This window comes from Rhinopithecus roxellana, chromosome 2, assembly GCF_007565055.1.
Source record: "Rhinopithecus roxellana isolate Shanxi Qingling chromosome 2, ASM756505v1, whole genome shotgun sequence".
Classification (NCBI taxonomy): domain Eukaryota; kingdom Metazoa; phylum Chordata; class Mammalia; order Primates; family Cercopithecidae; genus Rhinopithecus; species Rhinopithecus roxellana.
Window position 1 is genome coordinate 84917299 of NC_044550.1, and position 25787 is coordinate 84943085.

At 39.5% G+C, this 25787-nt stretch overlaps 1 protein-coding gene across 1 annotated transcript in view; it reads left to right on the forward strand.

Moving 5' to 3' along the window:
• ARHGAP10 (Rho GTPase activating protein 10) overlaps window positions 1-25787 on the forward strand; it is a 336548-nt gene that overhangs the window by 274402 nt on the left and 36359 nt on the right. Inside the window, exon 19 of the mRNA XM_010368443.2 lies at window positions 10819-10969. Coding sequence (XP_010366745.2) covers window positions 10819-10969 — 151 coding nt within the window. The remainder of the gene's footprint in view (window positions 1-10818; window positions 10970-25787) is intronic.

Below are 25787 nucleotides of genomic sequence, written 5' to 3' on the forward strand. Positions count from 1 at the left end.
CCAAAGTTTAGTCTTAATAGATATATTAAGTTGGTGCAAAAATAATTGTAAAACCCACATTTAAACTTTTGCACCAACCCATATATTGCAGAGGCCACATCTCATGTATAACCTGGGACTGAATAAATTCTAGGAACCTGAGGTCCATATATAGTTGTATTACATATATTGACTGTTTTCTTCTTTATAATGACAAAATGTTGAAGAAAAGAAAAAAACCCTAAAGAATAGTCATCAAAATTTTATAGGAATGTTCCTGTGTAGGGGATAGTGGGTATCTATCTGTTTTTGTTTTTTTTTTTAAACCTTCTTTCAAGAGCTGTTTTGTGTTTGCTAACATTTCTACAAGGAATATAATGTGTATTCATTATCACCTTTGTAACATGAATAAATTGTAATTTGGGAAAAAAATGTTTATCAATTTAAAAAAAAGCAAAGTGTTCCTATAAATTTTAGAAACAGTAAATTCAGTATGAAGACTGATAGTAATCCGCCCCCCCACCTTCAGTGCAGCCTGTCCTAAAATGCCACCATTGACCACTTTCAAAACATGAATTTGCTTTAGGCATTTTATTTTTATTAGAGCTGAAATGGAAATGGAAAAAAGAAAATATTGGATTCTCTCTTAAATATGTAAGCCATTCCTGTAAATATGTGTACTTGGAATAGGTTTCACATGATTCTGATAAATACGTATACATGCCTTCAAGAGATGTGTTCTTCATTGTGACTAAAATTTGCACATTTCCTTTTGGAGAATGAATCGGTGCATGGCTTATTTTTTTCTTTCTAGGAAAAGTTACGCCTGTAATCCCAGCACTTTGGGAGGCCGAGGTGGGCGGATCATGAGGTCAGGAGATTGAGACCATCCTGGCTAACATGGTGAAACCCCGTCTCTACTAAAAATCCAAAAAATTAGCCAGGCATGGTGGCAGGCGCCTGTAGTCCCAGCTACTCTGGAGGCTGAGGCAGGAGAATGCTGTGAACCCCAGAGGCGGAGGTTGCAGTGAGCCAAGATCTCGCCGCTGCACTCCAGCCTGGGCGACAGAGTGAGACTCCATCTCAAAAAAAAAAAAAGAAAAGTTACTGTAGCCTACCCAAATGACTAGGGGTCATGGCTTGTATTCCAAAATAAAAATATCATTCATGTTGGAAATTTCATGCGATGATGAGTCAATTAGTTCTAAATGTGTTTACTTAGTTTAAAGTTTCACCAGTGTCATTTAAGGAAGACTCTTTTTTATCAGGGTTCTCACTATCCAAGGGGAGCAAATCCTCTTCTTGGGGATCCTCAGGTCTTTGAGACTGCCAGTGGTACATTTACTATGTTTTGATCTTCTGTGCTGCTAGTAGGACCCAGTGATTTTTAAGGGAGGGCTTGAGGCTCAGAAAGAAGGGTGAAAAGAGAGGAGAAAAGGAACTTCAAGAAGTTGTTACCAACATTGAAGGAGGAGGAAGAAGAGGAGAAAGAAAGGAATGTTGTGTACGGAGTATGCCTTATTGTTGACATAGAGTATATTTTATTAATGTTAGTCTAGGCATTTATTACTGAAATGTAAACTTTTTGTTTGCATGTGAGCAAGGGACACATTGAAAAAAGGCTTTGGCTTTTTACTGAGCGAAGAGTATTTGTAGACATTTAGGTTATGAAAGTCAACATTACAGCTATATTTGGAGAAGTGAATTCTTCTGACTTCGGAAATCATATGCTGTGTTTTCCAAATGTTTGCAGGTGCAAATTGATGAAACTGCACCTGGAGTGTTTTTAAAGGTTTGCAAACCAGAAAACAACATTTTATAATTGGGGATATATGTTCACACCATGAACATAATAGTGATGCAGCTTTGGCTTAATCAGGAGAGGATCACCTGATGTAGATGGGGAGAAGGTTGATGTAGTGAAAATGTCTGTAATGCCATTTGGTTCTGAGCATATTATCAAAGTTATTATTCCTTCTGTTGGTCTTTGTGAAATGAAACACTGGAAGAAGCAGAACACTGATGTTGCATCCCTAGTGGCACTGAAGATGCCTGTGGGTGGAGTAGGTAGTTCTGGAGTGTGTTGTACTTTATAAAGTCTGATTGATAAAGATTGTCAATATGCTGAAATCTTTAATGCAAAAACCAAAGTCGGCTATGTATCACTCTATTTAGCGTATAGAGTGCTACTGAAATCAATATGGTATATCCCACTGGAACTTGGGAAAGGGGTCTAAAAATGTTTCCTGAAATAAAACCTAAAAAAAATTTAGAAAAACAGAAACTGTACCAATTTGGTATATTTCAGAAAAGAACTTTTTTCTTCTTTTAGTTTTAGTTGTAAACCAAAGTTGTAGTTGTTTTTTGAAAAGCCGATGCTGAGTCAGGGCCTGAACCTGTGGGACAGGTGACCACTGGCAGGGGAATGTCTCCTGTTCCTTTCTTCCCTCTCTTTTCTCCTGGTGGCCTTTCTCTAGTCTCCTGTGACATGGTAGAGAGGGCCTCATACTGATAGGTCGCAGCAGGACTCCAAACAGGACCCTTCCTATGCTCTAATGTCAGCCTCTTGCATCTGTAATGCATTGGAAATCACTTTGAGGAATTTCAGCTATTCAGCAAAAACTGCCCAGAAGAGGAAGTACATGCATGTGGGGTACTTTGTTAGAAAGAAGGGGTCAAAGCTAGCAAGATAGGAAGTAGCAGTTGGCCGTGAGACCTGCTCTGGGAATAAGGCCTGACTCTGCCACTGACTAGTGGTGTGAATATGAGCAAATCTTTAACCACGGGTCCTCAGTTTGCTCAACTGTGAAATAATGGGCTTGGCCTAAGGGGTAAGTAGGATACTTTCCAGCTTCAAGATTCTGAGTTTTAATGAACCAGAACAAACATGAAACTGTAGCATATTTCCAGCCTCAAGCCTGAACCCGACTGGTATTTTACTGTCAGACCCTGTCGTCAATTCTAGTTAAATTTTCTAGAAAAGACCCATATTTAGTCATGGTGATTCAAGGACAGAGAGCTGGAAAAGGTTTTCAGTGCTCTCTCTGTGTACTGTTCACGTGGTAGCTACTCTGAGGTAAAGTTGTAGGTTGAAGTTCAGATTACCTTGGAGCGAACCTAGTCAAACAACCCCAAGGTGATCAGGGTTTGCTTAAACCTGTAGACTCCAAAGCTCAAAGTAGTATTTGGCCATTTTGTAACTGTGCTATTTTAGAAAGAAGACTGGACATTTTATTTCTGTCCCTCCTTTCTATGTTAACTTAGGAGAGTCTGCATTGATTTCTAGCTGTCTTCTGGAAATACCTCTGTCTGCTTATGGATAAGTATAGTTCTGTGAAATAAGACATCAGCACAGAGGACATACTGTGAATGGGGCTTGGTATGGCTGGGTGATGTTGGAGGCAGTGGAACACAGTGGTCAAGACATGTACAGTGGAGTGAGGGAAGTGGGTTCAAATCTTTGTAAGTCAAGCACTTGGCATAATGTGAGGCAAGTGGCAAGTACCCAGAAGTTGCAACTGTTATTTGAGAACATAGGAATATACAATCATAATCTTCCTGTCATAATAAAGACCAGTGAACTTGTTGGTAGAAACATCTTTTTAAAAAAGAATTACTGGAGCTGGATGCAGTGACTCACACCTGTAAACCCAGTGCTTTGAGAGGCTGTGGTGGGAGGGTCACTTGAGACCGGGAGTTCGAGATTAGCCTGGCTGACAGAACGAGATCCTGTCTCTGCAAAAGCATTAAAAATTATTTGGTTGTGGTGACACATGCCTGAAGTCCTGATTACTTAAGAGGCTGAGGCAGGAGGATTGCTTGAGCCCAGGAGTTCAAGGCTGCAGCGACCTGTGATTGTACCACTGCACTCTATCTTGGGCAACAGAGCAAGACCCTGTCTCTGAAAGAAAAAAAAATTAATGAGGGAAAAAATGCAAATTGTTTTTTCCTCTGTTCTCATAACACAACAGTCAACACAGAAAACCTCCAAGTCCAGATGTGTGGGGGTTTTCCCTACACACCAAGCAAGCAGTCAGCTCTCCAGCGAGCGCCAGCTAGGTGTCCTCCCATTCAATTCCAACACCTGGAGGTAGTGCCAGATGCCACAGATTGAGGGCTTAGTCCCCAAGACTGCCCCCTTTTCAGATGCTAGTCGCGAATCTGGGCTTCCAGAAATTCTGACTGACTGGCTTCCACTTGGGGTTCCCACAACCCCTGCTTTGGTTTCGATTAATTTGCTAGAGTGGCTCACAGAACTCGAACACATTTACCGATTTAGTATACAGGACATTGTATGCTTTGGGAGGCCGCAGCAGGCAGATCACTTGAGGCCAGGAGTTTAAGACCAGTCTGGGCAACATGGTGAAACCTCATCTCTACTTAAAAAAACAAAAAACAAACAAACAAACGAGCTGGATGTGGTGGTGCATGCCTGTAATCCCAGCTACTCGGGAGGCTGAGGCAGGAGAATCGCTTGAGCCTGGGTGGCGGAGATTGCAGTGAGCCAAGATTGTGCCACTGCACTCCAGCCTGGGGGACAGAGTGAGCCTCTGTCTCAAGAAAGTAAAGTGAATGAATGAATGATATTGCTAGGGATACAGATAAAGAGATGCATAGGGTGAGCTATGGAGGAAGGGGTGTGGAGCTTCCATGCCTCCCCTTGGTGTACCACCCTCCAGGAAGCTCTGTGTTCAGCTCTCCAGAAGCTTTTCATACCCTATGGAGAGTTCATTGGATGGGCACGACTGACCACAAAGCGGAAATATAATTGTACAGAAAGGGTCTGATCTAATGCTAATGGACTGAAAGAGAAACCCAGCAACGCCTGACTGTTCAGATTCTTCTTGGCCTCTCTGTGCAGCATTCCTTCCTCCAGAATATAGAGCAAGACGCCTTCTGAAATGGAGGTCTTATGACCTAAAGTCAGACAAGGAAGGTCAGAGGATTTATTTTTTTAATAGAAGATTCGAAAATAAAATCTGATTAAATTTAAGTCAAAACAACATCAGATCGTTACACATCAAATAATTCATTCCAAAGCTAAACAGGTAAAACTTTCTTTAGGTATAGACAGTACCTGATACACCCTCACTTGTATCAAAGGTTGTGTGCTACTTTTTCTTTTAATATAAATAATTAATAGGTAAGCCAGGAAGGCCAGTTCTTTAATGCAGGGGAAGATACCTGCCTTGGGGAGAGCAGAGAGAGATTCTGTTTTCTGAGGCCTGCTTCTAAGGTCTAAAGCATCCCAACATTATAATGAGAGCTGTGACAGTGATGAGCCAGTAACCATAAATATGTATGTGTGTGTGTATGTAAAGGAATTCAGGTAGAGGAAGTGTGATATCATTACATAGATAGATACTGTGGACTTACAGTATTTATTAATTCAGTTCAATCAAATGCTTCAGGTTTAAGTTGTGTGCTAAAGCAGAATTTTCAGAGACTGTCTTATATCCTGTTATTGGCAAAATATTTCTGGCAGAAGTGGTGCAGTCGTTTCCACATGTGGCCCCTGGTAGCAGAGCCTGAAGGACTTGGGGAGGGATTTGTATAAATGGCTGAGTCCCATGGGCATAAACATCCATTGTGTTGTGTCTGAGGAATCTGTAACTCTGAACAGTAGTGCCAGACTGCTGTTTGTGCTGGCACTCTTAGGAGACCCAAGTAAGCAAGCACTTCCTTACCTGGCATGCCTACACGTGGAGTGTTTTTTGTCATTGGATTGTCAGACTTGAGTTTTTCTTATGTTGTAGATACGTAGGTGCTGTGAAAAAATTTTCACCCTGGGGGGAATAAAAGTTTTGAATAGATGTAATCTCTTGATTCTCAATATTGCTTAAGATAAGTTCATCTCTCCTAGAACAAAGGCAGTGAGAGGTGTGATGTCAGGAAAGTTGAGAGAGCTGGGTAATCTTAGAAGGAGACCTGGGCACTGAGAGGAATTTACATCCATGCAGTGGTTCTAGAATTGGCAAATCAGTATTATCTTTAGAGATGACACACATCTTGGCAATGTAGAACAAGATAAGCTACATTTTATCTTCTAGAATTCGATTGCCAAAATCACAGGTCAGAATTTTAAAGTAAATAGTTTTACTATTTCCTCTTCTTGTAGATCTAAAAACAGTGTCCCTTTAAGTCATTCCTGGTGTTTCAGAGAGATCATCAGAGCATGGCTTTGTATCAAAAAAAAAAAAAAAAAAAAAAAAAAAAAAAAAAAAAAAAAAGGCTTCAGAACTGGGGCATTGGAAGACAAAGTAAATGCATATAAAGGTAATGTATTCTCAGAACATGTAGAAGGGGATGGTGAATTTATGTAGCTATTCCCCATTTTACTCTTTCTAAACAGACAGAAGATAGTACTAGCTGGTAGTATTTTTCCCTAAGAATTAAATGTTGTTTGTTTCATAAACCTATAATATTTTTATAGTTTGGCAGCAGTGACTTTGGAATGAAAGCCAACTTCAGATGCCAACTCTACCATTTTGAAACCGTAGAGACTTGTGCTAATTGTTTAATTTTTGAGCTTTGCTTATTTGTAAAATGTGTAGAACAGTATATTACCTCAAAGGCTGCTGAGACTACTAAACTGCTTATGAGAAAGCTTGCTACCTAGTAGGTGTTTATTAAATGTTAAATGTATTAAATGAATTAGGAAGTATTTTATATCCAAAATTTTGGTGCTAGAGTACAGAAATAAATACAGGAAACAATTGTTTGATTCCAGGTTACTTGGGAATTTTGTAAAGGTGCTCCATTTGTTACTTTTCTTTAGTCCATTGCTTGATGTCCTTTTCCATAGCACTTTAGAATAACTTGGCTCAGAGCACTGAATTTGGGGAATATTCAAGACCCCAAGAAATTAGTGCCCTCTAAAATAACAGTTGAGTGGAGTCATGAGGGTCTGAATTCATTTTTATAATTATTTACTATTGCAATTATATTATGAATACAAATAGCTACCATTTATTTCTGCCTACTGTGTGCCAGGCACTGTACTGAACACTTTATAAACATTATGTCACTTAATCCCTATAGTACAAGCATTATGGTTCTCATTTCACACCTGTAATCCCGGCACTTTGGGAGGCTGAGGTGGGCAGATCATGAGGTCAGGAGTTAGAGACCATCCTGACCAACATGGTAAAACCCCATCTCTACTAAAAATACAAAAATTAGCTGGGCATGGTGGTGCACGCCTGTAACCCCAGCTACTCAGGAGGCTGAGGCAGGAGAATCGTTTGAACCCAGGAGGCAGAGGTTGCAGTGAGCCAAGCCAAGCTGAGATCACGCCATTGCACTCCAGCCTGGGCGACAAAGTGAGACTCCACCTCGGGGGGAGGGGGGGAGTCTAACCTAACCTTCCATAGCTGTTAGGATTTAAAAGCCAGGATAGTGCTATCTTAGATGAGCATCTGTGATTTGCTGCCCGTGTTAATCGGGATGATAGCTTAGCTTTCTGAAGTGCTAATACAGGTTGAGTATCCCTTCATGGAAATTCTTGGGACCAGAAGTGTTATGAATTTCAATTTTTTTTTAAATTTTTCAATATTTGCATTACGTGTAATAGTTGAGTATCCCAAATCTGAAATTCAAAATGCTCCAATGAGCATTTCCTTTGAGTGTCATGTCAGCGCTCAAAAGTTTCAGATTTTGGAGTGTTTCAGATTTCAGATTTTTGCATTTGGGATGTTCAGCCTATACAACATAGAACTTATTGAGGGTGTGGTGTGTGTTTAGAATCTCTGACATATTTTATACCTCATTAGGACTTGGCAAGGTTCAAGAAATTGATTATATATGTACAGTGCCAAATTTTATGAAATAATTTTTCTGGTGTTTTTTTTTCCCCTTCACCTTTTAAGTTCTGGGGGTACATGTACAGGATGTGCAGATTTGTTACACAAACGTGTGGCATGCTGGTTTGCTGCATGTATCAACCCATCACCTAGGTATTAAGCTCAGCATGCATTGGCTGTTCTTCCTGATGCTCTCCCTCCCCCTGCCTCACTGACAGGCCTCAGTGTGTGTTCCCCCATGTGTCCATGGTTCTCATCGTTCAGCTCCTACTTATAGGTGAGAACATGCGTTTATTATTATTATTATTATTATTATTATTTTCCTTGCATTACTTTGCTGAGGATAATGGCTTCCAGCTCCATCCACGTCCCTGCAAAGGACAGGATCTTGTTCATTTTTATGACGGCATAGTATTCTATGGTATATGTATATACACCACATTTTCTTTATCCAGTCTATTATTGATGGGCATTTGGGTTGATTCCATGTCTTTGCTATTGTGAATAGTGTTGCAGTGAACATACACATGGCGTGTATCTTTATAACAGAATGATTTACATTCCTTGGGCATATACCTGGTAATGGGATTGCTGAGTCAAATGGTATTAATATTTCTGTTTCTAAATCTTGGAGGAATCACATGCTGTCTTCCACAATGGTTGAACTCATTTGCACTCCCATTTTCTGGTGTTTTGATAATTGACTTTTGTTCATCCGAGACAAGTATAAAATAACAGTGGAATACCTGTATCTAAATCATTGTTTCTTAGTCTTGACTATACAAAAGAATCACCTGAGGAGCTTTAAGATGTAAACCAAAGAAAACAAAACAGACTCCAAAGCTTGGTCCTCATTCCCAGATACTCTGATGTGAGCTAAACAGTGCCTTAAGTCTTCTGGAGACCAACCTGGGTTGGGCCCAGCCCTGAGATTTGGACTGAGGTGCTGGGAAGGACTGAGATCAGTCCTCTGCAGGGTCTCATTTTGCTTGGTAGTCTGGCTCTGCAGTTTGGGGTGGCCTCCACACCTCACCCCTCCACACCCTTTCCCCAATGCCCTCACTTCAAACTGGAGGAAAGAGGTGGGGCAGTTTTCACCATTTGCACTGTTCCGGTCAGTATGATCCTCTGAGAGGGTCTGTTTGGAAGGTTATCATCTATCTATCACCAGTTGTTGGGATATAACTTTTTCTTTGCTAATTTATGCTTTGGATATACTGGCTGTGTGTATGGCTTGGTTTTCTATTCTGGTGACATCCTAGAGGCATCTGCCATGTTTGTAAACATCAAACATATTAGTAGGTAAGCTGGGGAGCTGTTTTAAATGTCACAGGTGCCATTTTTTTTTCAGTGGAGTCTTGTTTCCTGGCTTTTCTTCTCTCCTTCACTGTTATGGGACTTCTCAACTTAACTGCTCTCCTGTTCCCACCACCCCACAGCCTTCTTACATCTGAACAATGACACATGGCAGTAAATCCAGCTGTGGATGATAGTCCAGGCAGCAGAGGAGTTTTCAGGCAGATAAGTAGTTCAGTGTTGGCCAGATGGGCCTATTGGAACACAGATTTTGTGGAAACATGCTGTTAGCAGGTTACCAGTTGGAGCAATAAATTAAATTTTCGCTAGTACATATTTGTCTACAGTAACTTAAATCATTTTTTTAAAATTTCATTTACACATGAGGGGGCAGTATGGGACTATAAAGCAAATGTTCTCTTTGAAATAGCTTATTTTTATTGGTATGTAATAGTTTGAAGGTGCAAACTTTTAGACTGTGCAATTAAAACTGCAACATCGTTGTTAGTTGTTCAGTGATACGTATATGTAAGTGATACACCCTCACTTGTATGGAAGGTTGTGTCCCACTTTTTCTTTTAATATAAAAAATATAAAACAGTGAGACATTCTCAGAGTGCTTTTTGTTTTTAAATTATACACGTGCAGAATGTGCAGGTTCTGGGATACATGTGCAGAACGTGCAGGTTTGTTACATAGGTATACATGTGCCATGGTGGTTTGCTGCATCCATCAACCTGCCCTCTAGGATTTAAGCCCCGCATACATTAGGTATTTGTGGGTTTTATATTCATGTTTTGTTTAAAGCTAACTGACTTTCTTCCTGTTTTCTGCTTCCACCTGAGGAACGTCAATCCTTTAGAGATGCAGCTTCTATTACGTTGCTATCTCTAATGTATTTTACTTTATGACTTTATTGAAGGATGAAGGGCCTGCAGCGTTGCTGGAAGGAAGCCTCTAAACTGGGATCTCGCTGCTATGGAGGGTCTATTATCAATCACCTCCGTATGATATGCTTTCCTTTGTGGCACAGATTGCTTTTCTCAAAATTTGCTAAGCAAAGGAGCAGCACATTTTAATTAATGTTATTATTACTGATCTATGAATGACACTGTAGATAAATCAAGGTGCTAATATTCTGGGTTTCATAAATGAAAGGGGAAATAAAAGAGGAGTTAGAGGGTATTAAATGAATTGATAAAATCTAGAAAACATTTTATGAAAAATGTAAATGGGAAGCTAGAAAGGTAATTTCATAAGCATAGGCTATTTTTAAATGTGTAAAAAGTATTTGCAGTCATATGTTTCTGTTTACGTAGTTTGGAAAAAATTGAGGCCAACGTTTTGGTGTAAATATAACCTTCTGTAAAATTTAATGAAATACTTATTTTTAATGTTTTATCCTGGCTGCTTCCTTTGGAGATGAAGGGCTGTGGTACTGTCTATATCAGCTAACGATAGTTTTACTTGTTTAGTTTTGGAATGAATTATTTGATATATAACAATCATATAACAATCTGATATTGTTTTGACTTAAATTTAATCAGATATTTTATTTTGGAATCTTCTGTTAAAAAAATAAAAGGCTATGACCTCTTCCCTTCATTTGAAGGAATGAATTTTGGGCTCTAGCCTGTCTTGAATGAACTCCAGATCAAATGTTGTGGTGCTCGTTTACTGGAGTAACACAAAGGTTTCTGTTCATGGTAAATAATTCCTGTCCTTTATGCTTTGATGGCAGATTTTTCGGACGCCGCCTGATACCACATTCCCTGAGCCCACCTGCCTGTCAGCATCACCCCCAAATGCGCCACCGAGGCAGTCAAAGAGACAAGGCCAGAGAACCAAGAGGCCCGTGGCCGTCTACAATCTTTGTCTGGAGCTGGAAGATGGTAAGATGTTAATGATATTTTTTGCTTGATAGCATGTTGAGAGTATGACATATCATATGTCCTCAGGGCAGGCCACAGTTTTCTCTCGTCTGTGTTTTAATTTCTTCTTCCCTTAAGATTATACTTTTGAGATTTACAGGGAGGGTGAAGCTTTTTTGTAAGGGAGAAAACTCAAGTTTCGGTTTTGTGTTTGTCTTTGTTATGCATGGTTCTTTTTTTATTTTTAAAAGGCAGCTTAAATTTCTTTTTCGGGAGACTTGTGTGACCTCCTGTGAGGTTACATAACCCTGAGACAAATGGAAGGGGAACTAAAATTAAAGCAGATCTTTTATGAGAGGAGCGGATGGAGTCTCATGTTAAATGCATCTAGATTAAAGGCACAGTTCACCATCACACCGGGGTTTACGGCTTGTGTGCCTTACTTGCCCCATTTTTCTGACTTGCTCATCAGGCACAGTGCTTCATCTTATGGCAGGGGTGGCAAGTTGACCTGCCTACCTGGGCCAGGCCTGTGGGAACTGGGCTGCAGTGGAACTCTGGCCAGTGGAAGTTCTCACGTCCTATCCGAGCCACCCTGTTCTAGGTAATCATTGCCATGTGGCTCTGTTGTTTCAGTGTTGCCAGATTGCCCAATTTTTACAGAGCCTAGAAATCTGAGTTTCCAACACTGATCCATACAAAACAAGACTGGGAGCCGTGCACAGGCCTCCCATTGCTGATTTGTAATCATGTGGTTATTGGTGTGGAGAATAAGATGATTCTGGTATCCAAACCTGCATCTTCAGTACGCAGCCTAAAGCTGTGACTCGTCTTGTGAGGCCTTCCTCTTATTGAGAACATTTGCTGAATTTGAAACTAGTCTTCATTCTTCTTCTAGTCCTCTTTTTTTAAGAAAATAATCTTTCATTTATTATCCTCGAGCTACCCAGGTTACCTTAGTTGGGAAATGTGAGATTAGTAGAGTGACGAAGGGGATGAGGATGGGGACAAATACAATGCCTTCATCATAGGCAGCTGCATGCACACATGGCCAGCTGGTTAATATCCAGAGATCCATGCAAGCAGGTGACAACTGTCTTCAGCTTGCCTGACTTAGAGGTATCTCGAGGAAGACTCAGAATGCCTCCTGTAATGACACAGGGGGGCTAAAATGTGGGATTCTTTTATATTGCTTAAGACAAAGGTACATATGATACAAATATTAGTTTTACAATCGGATAATTTCCAGAGGAAGGACATGAATCATTACAATTAAGCTATAATTTCAGTACTTCCTTTTAGACACTCATTTCAACTTCTGATCCTAACTAACTTTTTTCTTCTGTCTCTTTCTCACGTTCATTCTTTCTCAGCAGAGTTGTTAATAGGAGTAAAAGTGACTGGTTTGAATTGCACCTTCTCTTACATCTCACTTGTCCTCTGATGAAAGTGTTAATAAATAGTGAAATAAGCAAATGTTGGAAAGTAGGAAAGGAAAAAGAAATCAAGAAGACACAGAATACCTCAAATGGCTCTTTGGTCCTTGAGCAAAATGGAATTGACTCTATTTCATGAGGTAGATGAGTAAGGAAGGACATTTTGTCTTAGGATCACATCTATTATTTTGATGTTTTTAGCAGTGGGATCGTAATATCCGATCAAATTTATTTAGTGGATTAACCTTTTGATCATTGGATTGCTAAGTGATTATTAATGGTAAGAAGCTTCTGTAGTGGTATTTAGCACATCTCTCTTATGGGAACATTCAAGCTAGTGTGCAGTCATAGCCTTCCTAACTTGTAGGTGATAAAATAATTCGTTAAAATTGCTTGATTTTTAAGGGAAAAGATTGTCAGATATTCAACTTCTTTAGTCTTGTTTTTATGTTCATTATATGATGTTTTGTTCTACATTTTGTATTTCGTGAAGTATTTTATAGCTTTATATTCATCCTTGGTTACAACATTGGGATTTTTTTTTTTTTTTAAGTTGTCAGAATCAGGAAAACTCTTAAGTTTGGTCATAGTGTGATTTTTATCTTATCTTAGAGGTTATATGATAAGATAAAGCAACTTAAAACTGTTATTCTCCCTTGCCCTCATTTTTTGTAGTTAAGATTTAGTTGTGTGAAAAAATAGTTATTTCAGAGAGAACAGAATAGGGTCTATATTTTGTCATAGGCTTTTATATTTTACATATTCTAAAAAAGGGAAAGTGAATACATTTATTGGAAAGGAAGTATATAGGGAAAGAATACTAAAAACAACTATTTATGTTATTGAATGTCACTTAGCATATTGAAAACTTTACTTCCAAAAGAAGATGTATTCTTGTCATTAGGACTTACTTTTTTTTTAAGTAGCTTGAATCATGTAATTGTCAAAACAACTTGAAGGTTTCAAAAAGTTTAATTTTTTTGTATATTTTTCTTATTGTTAATAGTGAAGTGACTTCCCATGTTAATCTAGTTTGGGTTAAAATATGCGTTATTATAGACAACTTTGGTTGATTATTTTTCCAAATGTTCTAGTTTATATGGGACAGATAGAAAATGTGTATACAAATATGCTTCTCTCTTTCCTGCCCCCGCCCCTTGACTCATTGTAGTATAAGTTAAATTTGATTTAATTAAATCCAGGACAAATAGTTTTTGCTTATAAGTTAGGTAGACTATCTGCCAAGATTCGAGGAACTGGATTGGATGACTGGAGATGTTCTTCAGCCCTATGATTTGGTCAGAGATTTGGTATTTGAGTGAAGTGGTTTGTGGTGTGTTATTTCTTCTTCTACACTGAGTAGAGTATGAAACTGTGTGATGTCCCAAACAGCCAGTCTTGGAACACACTCGGAATTGGTTTCAGTTCAACATCAGGCAGATCAAAAAAGCATCAGTGAAGAGTCAGCAAGCCTGTTAGCATGTGTCACGGTAGGATGGGCCTGTGGAAAACCGAGCATGAAGCCGGAGGGGAGATCCTCTGCTGGGAGACATGTTTTCTGTTACGTTCATTCAACCTCACCCCTACTCCCAATTGAGAGATGACCAGTTTAACTAAATACACCGAGTGTCTTTTACTTCAGTAAAGACTTCCATTGGCATTGGCGCATTTAGCCATACTGTGTATGCTCATTATTTTTCTTTGTAATATGTGATTAAATGATATTAAACTTATTTGCAAAAGACTTTAAAATTCTAGTTACTTGCTTAAGGTTCTTTATTCATGATTAATATGAACTAAAATGGATGTAATATCTGGCTTGTTTTCTTAAATTAGAGCAGCTGTTAAATCTTTGTGAGATTCTCATCTTTTATTATTTTGTTGAAGCCATATTGCTCAGTTTTCATATAACATTTAATCTCACGAACATCAAAGCTGAGTAGATTTGGCTAAGTCAGTTATGAAAAAGCAAAATATGAGGTAGGCTGCTAAGTGCTAAAAAGATTAGAAATCAAAGGTTTGCTTTCATTTCATTTTCAAGTTTTATCCTATGTTTTTATTTCTTTAGAACTAGTGAGATGACTCTAAAAATGTTAAATATATGTTATGTGTTTGTTTTCTCCTGCCCCCACTCCAAGTGCGTGTCCTTATAATCTCTGACATACAGAGGGGCTGTTGTGTTTATTGTAATTCCCCCAAATACAAGGAAAGTTCAGGAGGCTATGTGAGATCAAAGGGATCTTTGTTATTTTTCATTCAAGGCAGAAGAAATTTTAAGCAAAGGTTTGGGGAGTCAGGGAGAAGAGGATTACCATCTGAATCTCTTTCTTCATGCTAGCTCTAATTTTAAACAGAACTAGACATTTACAGAACTAGGTTTTATATGTATCTTCTTGTGTAATTAAGTATTCTTCGCCTGTCTTCTTTTGTAACATGATATAGCAGCTTACTTATTTAGGCAACTTAAAAAAATATGACTTATAGTGAGTTGAAAACAAAATCATCTTGCAAGCCAATTGGCAAGATTTAATAACATTTGAGTGTTGGTCTTACTTGGGTATCGTCGGGTTGGCACTTTCACATTTGGATCATGAATGTGCTAACTGCAGCACATTTTGTTGAGCATGTGTTATTGTAGTCCTACAGCGTGGTAGATACCATGATGAGGATACAGAGCCTTCTCAGCAAAAAGTGAAAATACTGTTGAGCAGGGCAGAGATGGATAAACAATGACACGTGATCATTTCCTTGGGTCCTAAGTAGGAATATATCTTGATCTAGATGAGTCTCTAAAATCAGAGTAGGACAAATAAATCATATATAGATGTCCTTTCAGCCTGAGTAATATCAAATTAGAACTTTGAATAATTAGCTAAAATTTAATTGTCACATGTCAACGAGAGCAATGCTGATGATATAAATGAGCCGTCTTAGGGTAGGTTGAAAGAGTCTGGTTTGATTTTGAGGCATGAGCCAGAGAATAGAAAATTAGAAAGCAGGCCACTTTGTGGTCTTTTTAAATGTAGATTTTTAATTCTAAACAATGGAATGCTGTTAGCCATTTGGAAGTTGTTTTTGCCTCTACCATTTATTAGTGGTTTTTATTACACTAAATATGAAAATCAGAATTATACCACGTATCTATTGAAGAGCTTTTGTATGCTCCACATCCTGCCACATATAGTTTTTCTTCTCAAGGAGCTGATTTTGTATTCCCATTCTATTTGTCACTGCAGTGAAATAAGAAACAATGTGGCAATGAGTACCCAGTGCTAGCTCTGAGGAAGGGAAGTCTGTAGGGGAGGCTTTCTGGTTTCCTTAAAATGAGCTGTTTTGGCAGTTGTGTGGGAAAGGGTTTCAGGTAAGGGGAGTAGCGTGACTGAGGCATAGCAGGAGCAGATGTGAGACTCTGCTGATTAGAGCCAGGTGTGAGACTCCCTGATTAGAAGGGGACAGCGTTGGCGGTTGTGAATGATAGGTGGACCTAATGTGGAAGACTTAGACTCAGGAGAGACAGCCTAGGGGACAGATGGGTGCATTGGAGCCTGGGCTGGGGAATATGTATCCTGACTCTGTACTCATGGACAAATTGCTTACCCTCTCTAAATCTATTTTATTAGCTACAAAATCAGGTTGGTAATAGTATCTACCACTGAGGATGGTTGAGAAGGTTCAGTTGTTAATGTGTTTAGCCTGATGTCTGGCACATAGTAAGCACTCGAACTATAGCTGCTGCTGCAGGGTAGTACTCTTAAAGCCAGGGAAAGTTGCTTTAGCTTTAAAATGATAAGAGGAACCACTGCATATTTTTCAGCAAGGGAGAAGAGTTGTAACATTTGGAAAATAATATTTAAGAAACTTAATCTGTCTTAATCTGCCAGTAGGAATCTGAAAGGCAGCCATGGTAAAAGGCTGATGAAGTAATTTAGGCTGAGGTTGAAGTGGGCTTGAATTAGCACTAGGAAGCAAAATAAAATGGATATCTGGGAGAGATGTTAAAGCAAATCAGGGACTTCTGAACTGACTAGATGTGGAGATCAAGGCAGATAAAGTGGACATTATTCACCACAGATTAAGCTCATAGGTAAATCTATCATTGTGTTTATGTTTTTGTTTTTGTCTTCAGTTTTTTCCTTGCAGCTTAAAAATAGACCATCTTTCCATCAAAAGGAAGGAAGCATGCCATTTTGTTAGTGTGTTCAATATGTATTCTCATATGTAACTGCTTTGAAAAATAGGTTTAGTAAAAAATGGTGTAGAATGTCTTGGTATAAAAAGTATACATGGAAATAGTGTATATGGAAAGTCAGTGGAAAGAGAGAAATAGTAAGTTGTTACTAAAATGTTCCATCTACTTAGAAAAAGAACAGTCTTATAACTATGAGCAAAGTAGAGCTCATTTTTCTCCAGTTTTTCCTCACAGGTGCATATATCCATGTTCATCCGTAGGCTCGTATTAAGGGGTGGGAGGCCACTCATTCTAGGGAGACCCTTCATTAGAAGCCAAGGATGGGTAGTTCACATTCACGGCAGTGGCGCACCCTGTAACCTCAGTTCCCAAGAGAGCATCTGTAGAATGCCCCTTTATGAGAATGTGTTTTCACAAGTGAATTGTAACTACTCTGTCTTTCCCACAATGTTAGCAGGACACAAACTATGTGGAGGTGTGAGAAGTACCACTGGAAAACCATTGTTGGCATGGATTTTCGTCAACATTCTGTAGCTATTGATGTTTCTTGTAAATATGCATCAGCTCGATGCAGAATTATAATCAATCCAGGTAACTGAACAAGCAGATCTTTGTCTTAAGATTGGCAGTCTGTCTTTTCTCCATTCTTACCAGTTTTTTTTTGGCATGGCATTTCATGGGTGGGCTCTGGGTAATAACTTCCCAAGCCTGGAAGCCCCTTGCCATCCCCTCACAGCAGGTTAGGATTTCTTGACATGGAATTACTGTGTTGTGAAGTTTAAGACCAGGCTTGGATGTGCGACAGTATATGTAGACAGATTATTTCTTAACTCACTTTTACAATGATGAGATCAATGGGTTGGAAAAGGCAGCCAGAAGATTCAGGGCTGTAATTGAGTTGTGGCGTGCCTGGAAATTATGTGGGATGCCTCCCCTGCGTTGGTGTCTCCCCAGAAACCTCCTGTGAGGCTCAGCAACCCCACCCCCCCCACCACAGTGCTAGTGACAAAGTGAAAGGCAACTTCTATTGCTTCCTATGTAATCTTAACTGTGCTTCTGTGTGGGATGAACATTTCCCCCTTTCTCTGGAGGAGGAAAAAAAAAAGCTTATTTAATGCCTTTAAAAAAAATACATAGCTGCTTCTATGGTGAAAATAAGTTCATGGCAGGTAACTCAGATTTATAGAAGAGAGAAAAATTCTTTAAAGCTTGTCTCCCTGTGGAGTGGGTTTTTTCTTCACTTCTAATAGCTTTTATTTTAATTTCTAGTTCTGAATTCAAGCAGCTGTCACTCTCTTTATAGCCCCCTTTGAAACTCTTGTGGCGTAGGAGGTAGCTGGGCTGTCTAAGAAACATCTTTTCAAACCAACCAAAGTATTGTTTATCCTGAATGAAATGGAATTTTAAGGCTGTCAAGAGTGACTGATTTAAAACGTTTTCTTTGATAGCCAGGAAGATGAGCAGAAATCTTGAGGGAGACGGTGTTTCTCTGTGTGACCAATTCCAAGTAACTTCTATGGCTCTGAAAACTCTATGGCCCATGATTAAGATGACCATGATCTAAGAGTGTTGTGTGCAATTAATAGAACAAAGCCAACCTGTGGCCAGTTAATTTTTACTTAATGATTTGTTACCAACTGTTGAGGAAAAAGAAATGATGCAAGACTGAGGCAGTGCCAGAGAACACTCCTTGTATTTATCATGAGTTGTCTCCAGTTGGCTTTTCTTAGGTCTGGGTTGTGTCTTTGCAACCTGGTTCCCTCTGCATGCTCATTCTACCGTTCTCTGTGCCCTCCTAAGCTGTATTAAGAAGGGCTACAGGGTCACCTTTAGATGGGGGGGGGGAACCCTTTAAGCCTATGAAAATGAAATTTGGGGTCAGGCTCAGTGGCTCACTCCTATAATCTCAGCACTTTGGGAGGATCACTCGGGCCTGGGAGGTTGAGGCCGCAGTGAGCTGTGATGACACCACTGCACTCCAGCCTAGGTGACAGATCAAGACCCCATCTGCAACAACAAAAAAAGAAAAAAAAAAAAAATTTTGAGACTGGCATTTTGGGTCTACTAATAGTTTTTAAAATCAGCAGCACAAGTTTTTGAGCATGAAATATGATTATGGTAATGGGTTTTAGTTTTCTCTTTAAAGAGGAATAGTGATTAAGTTTCTGTTTATTATCTTGGCTATTGAAAAGGTATACTCTTTTTCTTAAAATCTTTAGTAGTGCATGCAGGAGCTTGATACAAAATTCAGAGAGTAATAACTTTGAACAGTTACGTATTAGCATGTTATATACCGAGTACTGTTATTGGCAATAGTTACTAAACTTAGATAATATCCAGAACAATCCTATGGGTAGTATTATTGTCTCTATTTTATAGTTCAGGAAACTGAGGCATAGAGAAGGCCAATAACTCACCCACATCTGTGACAAAGCTAGGATGGAACCCAGGCAGTCTGATTCCAGGATCTGGGTTCTTAAGTGTTCTAGAGTGCTGAACATAAAGGCAACTGTGAACTTCTCTTCCCTGGAGCCAACAGACATTGCCATTTGTCTTGTGAGTCTTTCAGAGATACTCTGTGCATGTCTTTTCGTTCTGTTCTGTTCTTTTCGATGGAGTCTCGCTGTGTCACCCAGGCTGGAGTGCCGTGGCGCAATCTCCGCTCACTGCAAGCTCCGCCTCCCGGGTTCACACCATTCTCCTGCCTCAGCCTCCCAAGTAGCTGGGACTACAGGCGCCTGCCACCAAGCCCAGCTATTTTTTTTTTTAGTTTTTAGTAGATATGGGGTTTCACCATGTTAGCCAGGATGGTCTCGATCTCCTGACCTCTTGATCCACCTGCCTCGGCCTCCCAAAGTTCTAGGATTACAGACGTGAACCACTGCGCCCGGCCTACTCTGTGCATTTCTAACAATGCTGTTTATTTTTTAATTTTAAGAATGATTCTTAGTTTTTCCATTAAAAAAAAAAAAATGGTTAGAGTTGTAAGGGAGTCAGAGCCGTGGTCTTGATCCAGGAGATAAAGGAGAAAGAAGAGCCAGAGAAGACTATAGTTTTAAATATGGGACGTAAAACACTGTAACAAGCATGGGCCCTCCAGGAGAGAAGTCTAGGCCTGTTTTTTATGAGACACGGGGGAGGGAAGTGACCCATTTTATTTCAGTGATACTAAGTACTGCAAAAGCACGTTATTGTAATTTATGCCACCACTTATCTAAATGAACAAACAACTGGTCATAGATTGGTTATAGTGAGGATATCTCAGGTACCTGATACTTTAACAGGCTATTAGAAATTTAGAAAGTGAACACATTTTGGAATTTGATGCTGCCTGAATTTGATATGAGATTTTGCTGTTACTTTTCTGTTTTCTCCTCCCACTTCTCTCCCCTTCTTTATTAAAAATAATTAAATAAATAATATATTCCCATGTTTGAAAATTCAAAAAGTATAAAAAGATACAAAGTGGAAAGATCTATTCCATCCCGTTGACTCAGTGCCTGCATCTGCAAGCCAGATCTGTAACCATGGATGTTCATGGGTTGAAGCACATGAAATTGCCATCTTTTAGGTCAAAAATTATCTAATATCAGCAATTTCAAATGCTCCCCCCCATATTATAGGCCACACATAATCATTGAGAATTTCATGTAGTTCAACTTGTAGTTTCTGAAATCCTTCTAGAGTTGAGATGTACATTGGATTGATGATCAGTTATTAGCAAGTTTGTGCCTTGTGAAACTGCTGTTGTTATATGCCAAACATGATTGAATATCATCATTTTTATATAGTTCAACCTATAGTTTCCTATCCTTCTAGAATTCTTTATGCTTATATACAGTTGTATTAGGGTTCTGTACAGAGACAGAATGAGTAAGATAGATGTATATATTGAAGGGGAGTTTATTAAGGAGTATTGACTCACATGATCACAAGGTGAAGTCCCACAATAGGTCATCTGCAAGCAAGCTGAGGAGCAGGGAAGCCAGTCCGAGTCCCAAAACCTTAAAAGTAGGGAAGCTGACAGTGCAGCCTTCAGTCTGTGACTGAAGATCCGAAAGCCGACTGGCTTAAGTCCAGGAGTCCAAAAGCTGAAGAACTTGGACTCTCATGTTCCAGGGCAGGAAACATCCAGCATGGGAGAATGAAGGCTGGAACACTCAGCACGTTAAGTCCTTCCACCTTCTTCTGCCTGCTTTATTCCGGCTGCTCTGGCCACTGATTAGGTGTTAATCTCCTTTGGCAACACCCTCACTGACACACCCAGGAACAATACTTTGCATCCTTCAGTCCAATCAAGTTAACACTCAGTATTAACCACCACAATAAGCAAATAGGAATCCGAATTCTTATTTACTCTCTTCTGCACTGAAAAGTCAGTTTCATACCTTTTTTATTTTTTAAAATTTTATAGTATATCTTGTGTTGCTTTTTATGTCAGTACAAAGAGACCTTTCTCCTTTCTTCACTGCTGTATAGTATTCTTTGCATTCTACTGTATGGATGTACTTATAAGAGGACTTTGTATTCTACAGCCCAGCCAAACACAGTCAGATGATGCAGATGTCTTACTCATCACACATAGGCCTCTTGCCATCCTGGGATGATAAAGATGTGTCCATAGAAATAATGTACAGTATACTTTTGAATGAAAAAAGCAAGTTTTAAAATGGAGTTTTCAAAAATATTCTTTTAAAGGAAAAACTATATATTTAAATATACTATAAGCATACAAGTACATCTGGAAAAATAATCAGTTATAACAATGGTTATCCTTAGGTGGTAAGAGTTAGTGATTTTCTTTATACATATTTGTATTTCATATCTTGTCTATAGTGTATTACTTATAATACATACATATAAATACACACATACACACATACCGCATACATTTATATGTGTTTAGTTTACAAACGTTTCAACTTAACTCTGAAGCAAGCTGTGTTTCATACTGGTGTGTTGGGTATACGTTTAAAATTTTGAAATGGAAGGATTGAGAAGCAGAGTCTAGAAAGAAAGGGGATGGAGTCCCTTTAGCATGAGCTGGCCTGGAGAGGCTTCATTGGCACTGAGAATGACTGTCTCTCACTGCTTAGTGTTTTCCTGTTAGACTTCCCGTGTCTTTCACCTTTGGCCCAGGCTTCTTTCTCATGGTCGCATTGTCCTGGCGTTTTGGGGATCCCTATTACCAGAAATACTTAGGCAGCAAAGAGTTTTCTTGAATGGTTGGCTCACTTGTGGTTAAGTTTGGATTTAAACCTGGGTTTAAATTTCTGCCCTCCTCTTGATGTTGTTTATAATCTCAGCAAATCCCCCTCTAAGCCTCACAAGTTTGGACAATAAAACTTTGACGTGGTTTTTGCCTGGAATAACAGAGTTAATGGATGTAAACCAGCCAATAGGTAGTGAATATTGCATAATTTTAGCTTATATTTTCTTGAGAGCCTGGTATCTGAAGCAGAAGAGCTTCAGATATGCTTTCATGTTTAGTATGCTTTCAAATAAAATGTAATTTAGTCTTTCATTTCTGGTTATTTTTTGTCCAACATTATACCTAAGTTTATTGGTAACTGCATCTCCCTCTGGCAATTATTTATTTTTTTGAGACCATTTCGCTCTTGTTGCCCAGGCTGGGGTGCAATGGCACGATCTTGGCTCATAGCAATCTCTGCCTCCCAGGGTCAAGCGATTATTCTGCCTCAGCTTCCCGAGTAGCTGGGATTACAGACCCCTGCCACTATGTCCGTCTAATTTGTTTTTTTGTATTTTTAGTAGAGACGGGGTTTCACCCTTTTGGCCAGGCTGGTCTCGAGCTCCTGATCTCCGGTGGTCCACCCACCTCGGCCTCCCAAAGTGCTGGGATTACAGGTGTGAGCCACTGCCCCGGCCTCCATCTGGCAATTAATAATAATGAACTTTCCTTCTTAGGTGAGAAGAATAGAGGAGGAGAGGTGAAAAGCAAGGAGTCTGGCAGCTCTCAGTGTCTCAGCCGGACTGAAGTTGTGCTCTGAGCACAGTGCTCTAAATTTCCTGAGCTGTCAAAGTGGCAGCTTCCTCAAAGTTTATGGAAGACAGTTTAAGTATCTGAGTAGTTTTGGGTTCCCAAGAATAATAACACATGGCTGTTATATTTTTTGTTTATATAGGCAAAAATTTTAGTCTTTAAACAATGCCCCAGGACTGTGATTATGACATAAAAATGTTCTTTGCTTTATAGAGTAAAGCAATTTGCTTTGACTTCTGTTGACATTGCAACTGAACTGGTCTTACTTGCTTTATAATTGAATTGCTGCAGATTTCCATCGACCTTTGCAAGAGGTAGAGGTGGTTCCTGGAGTTGTAACCTGATGCCTATTAGCTGTTGCTATAACTTTATAATGCAGTCTTTATTTTTTGTCATGTGATTGGTTTTAACAGCTGATTCGCTCATCAGCTTTTCCTGGCATGCACTTTTGGTATATTTCAGCTGTCATAGTAGCTTTCTGGGACAAGCATTATGCTTAATTTCTTTAAATCTTTGGGCAACAGAAAATAAAATCTACTTCTTAAGTTTATGGCAATTTCATTACATCTTTTCATGCCTTAATGTGACATTTTAATTTATAGTTCAGGAGCTGCCTTTTCATTTTTGGGGGGAATGCAGATCTGTATGTCGTTTTGTTTCTGTGCTTTTGGGACTGAAAGTAGGAAGCTACTTTCTTGAGAAGTCACATTTTTCTTTTTCTAGAGAGGATTTCAGATACATTATATTAGCCAAGTGAATTATTATCTAGCAACTGACTGTCATTCATCTGTACATTATTTGACTTCGTTATAGTTCCCATTTTGGCTTGCCTTGTTTCAGAGGGAAAATGGGAAGAGCGAGGTTGTTCTGCCCGTTACCCTGGATGGCATTACTTGAGCTTGCAGTGTAACTGAGAATTGGGCTAAGTGGGTCTTTAGGAAGCTCTCTACCATGTGGCAGTTATAACCTGCATCTCAGTGCACCTGTCCGTGGTGAGAAACACAGGTAGCTGCTTTCCTTAATGGGCAGTTGGCAGGGTTAATGTCTTAATCTTTCTTCCTTTTTTCCCCTAATGTAAGACTTCAGGAAGATTTTCTGATGAAAGAATCTGGACTTTTTTTCTAGAGTAATCACGCAATACTTACTACTGTATGGACAGTAAAGAAGAATTTCCTTTGGATGGTAGGGTAGAGTTGATTCTCTTTTTAAAGAAAGATATCCCTACCTTCACAGTTTTTAAAAGGCTTCATTTTAATGTCAAACTTAGTATTCTGTAACCTATCTTTACTATTCTAATTTGTTTAATAAAGGAACTGCGTGTGTGTGTGTGTGTGTGTGTGTGTGTGTGTGTGTGTGTGTTTACTTTTCCAGTTAAGGAAAACTAATATGTGAGATAATATGATATAATTCCCTGGCCTAGGTTTTGTGGAGGATGAGAATAAATATCTGGGCTGAAAAATATCTCAACTTTAATTTTTATCTTGCTTTGGACTGTTTCTTTCTGTAGATCTTATCTGTTTGGTGCCTCTGTTGATAGTGCTTCTCGAAGAAAGTTATCTCGCTCCATTCCTTAGCCATTTCAGTTGAAGTTGTGATACGATTTGGTGTGTCCCTACCCAGATCTCATCTTGAATTGTAGTTCCTATAATCCCCACATGTCGTGGGAAGGACCCCGTGGGAGGTAATTGAATCGTGAGAGCAGTTACCTCCCTGCTGTTCTTGTGATAGTGAGTGGTTTCTCACAAGATCTGATGGTTTTATAAGGGGGCTTTTGCCTTTTGCATGGTGCTTCTCCTTCCTGCCATCATGTGTAGAAGGACGTGTTTACCTCCCCTTCTGCCATGATTGTAAGTTTCCTGAGGCTTCCCCAGCCATACTGAACTATGAGTCAATTAAACCTCTTTCTTTTATAAATTACCCAGTCTCGGGTATGTCTTTATTAGCAGCGTGAGAATGGACTAATACAAGTTGACTATCATAGGGAAGGTTGGAGAGGGAGTGCCAGGTTTTCTTTGGCTGGTTAGGTGTTGATTGGGGTTTGGACCTGACTTTGACCCTTCTCAGCCGTGCTCCTCAGACTGCTCTGTGTGCCCTGGTCATTCTATGTATAGATTACAACTTCTAGCTAGATGAGGTCCTGGAACACAATGACATTTTGGTCCAGCCAAGCATGTGGGTAAGCTGTGAAGAAACAAGGCTGTTCAGTTTTCTTCAAAAACTCAGGAATGAGCTACTTGGAAAAAACCAGTCTTAGATAATCCAGCTGGGTGAGATAGGTGATTTTTCTGTGTTCTTTGGTCATGATCTTTTTCAGTTTCCCTCAGTCTAACAATACATTTGGAGACCTGGTCACCCAGTTTCTGAAAGCTAATAATTATTGGAGTGCTAGTGACAAAATGCAAAATCAAAATTTTGGACAAAACTGTAATCCTGCCTTTGGGGCAGTAATAAATCACAAGTTTTTCTGGAAGTCGTGCTCCTTTACTCAGAATTGGAAGCCTTGAATGTTTCACGGTCCATGACACACTGCTGCCTGAGTAGTTTCAAAGCAAGTGGGTGTTATGATGCACTTCTAAGACTTGGGTAGGAAGGAAGAGGCTGTGGACAACTAGAGCATCTTTGGATGTTCTTGTTAAAACAGAGTGCCATACAAGATGGGTCATTGTTCTGATCCAATATGACAGTCTGAGATGTTTCTTTTTGTAGGGAGAAAGTAGTATACTTTGACCTGTATTCACCACATTTGAGGAAACAGTATGGTGCACTCTACTCTTCCCAGGCACTAGATCATTAAAAAATGGATGTTGATGGGGCATGGTGGCTCACACCTGTAATCCCAGCACTTTGGGAGGCCGAGGCAGGCGGATCATGAGGTCAGGAGATTGAGACCATCCTGGCCAACATGGTGAAACTCCGTCTCTACTAAAAATACAAAAATTAGCTGGGTGTGGTGGTGTGTGCCTGTAATCCCAGCTACTTGGGATGCTGAGGCATGAGAATCACTTGAACCCAGGAGGCAGAGGTTGCAGTGAGCCAAGATCGCACCACTGCACTCCAACCTGGTGACAGGGCGAGACTCTGTCTCAAAAAAAAAAAAAAAAAAAAAAAAAAAAAAAAGGAATGGATGTCAGCTATATCCTTCAATCTCCGTCAATTCCAAAAGCATTTGAACTGGGGTAGGAAAATATAAGTTTTGGTTTATTTTGGTTT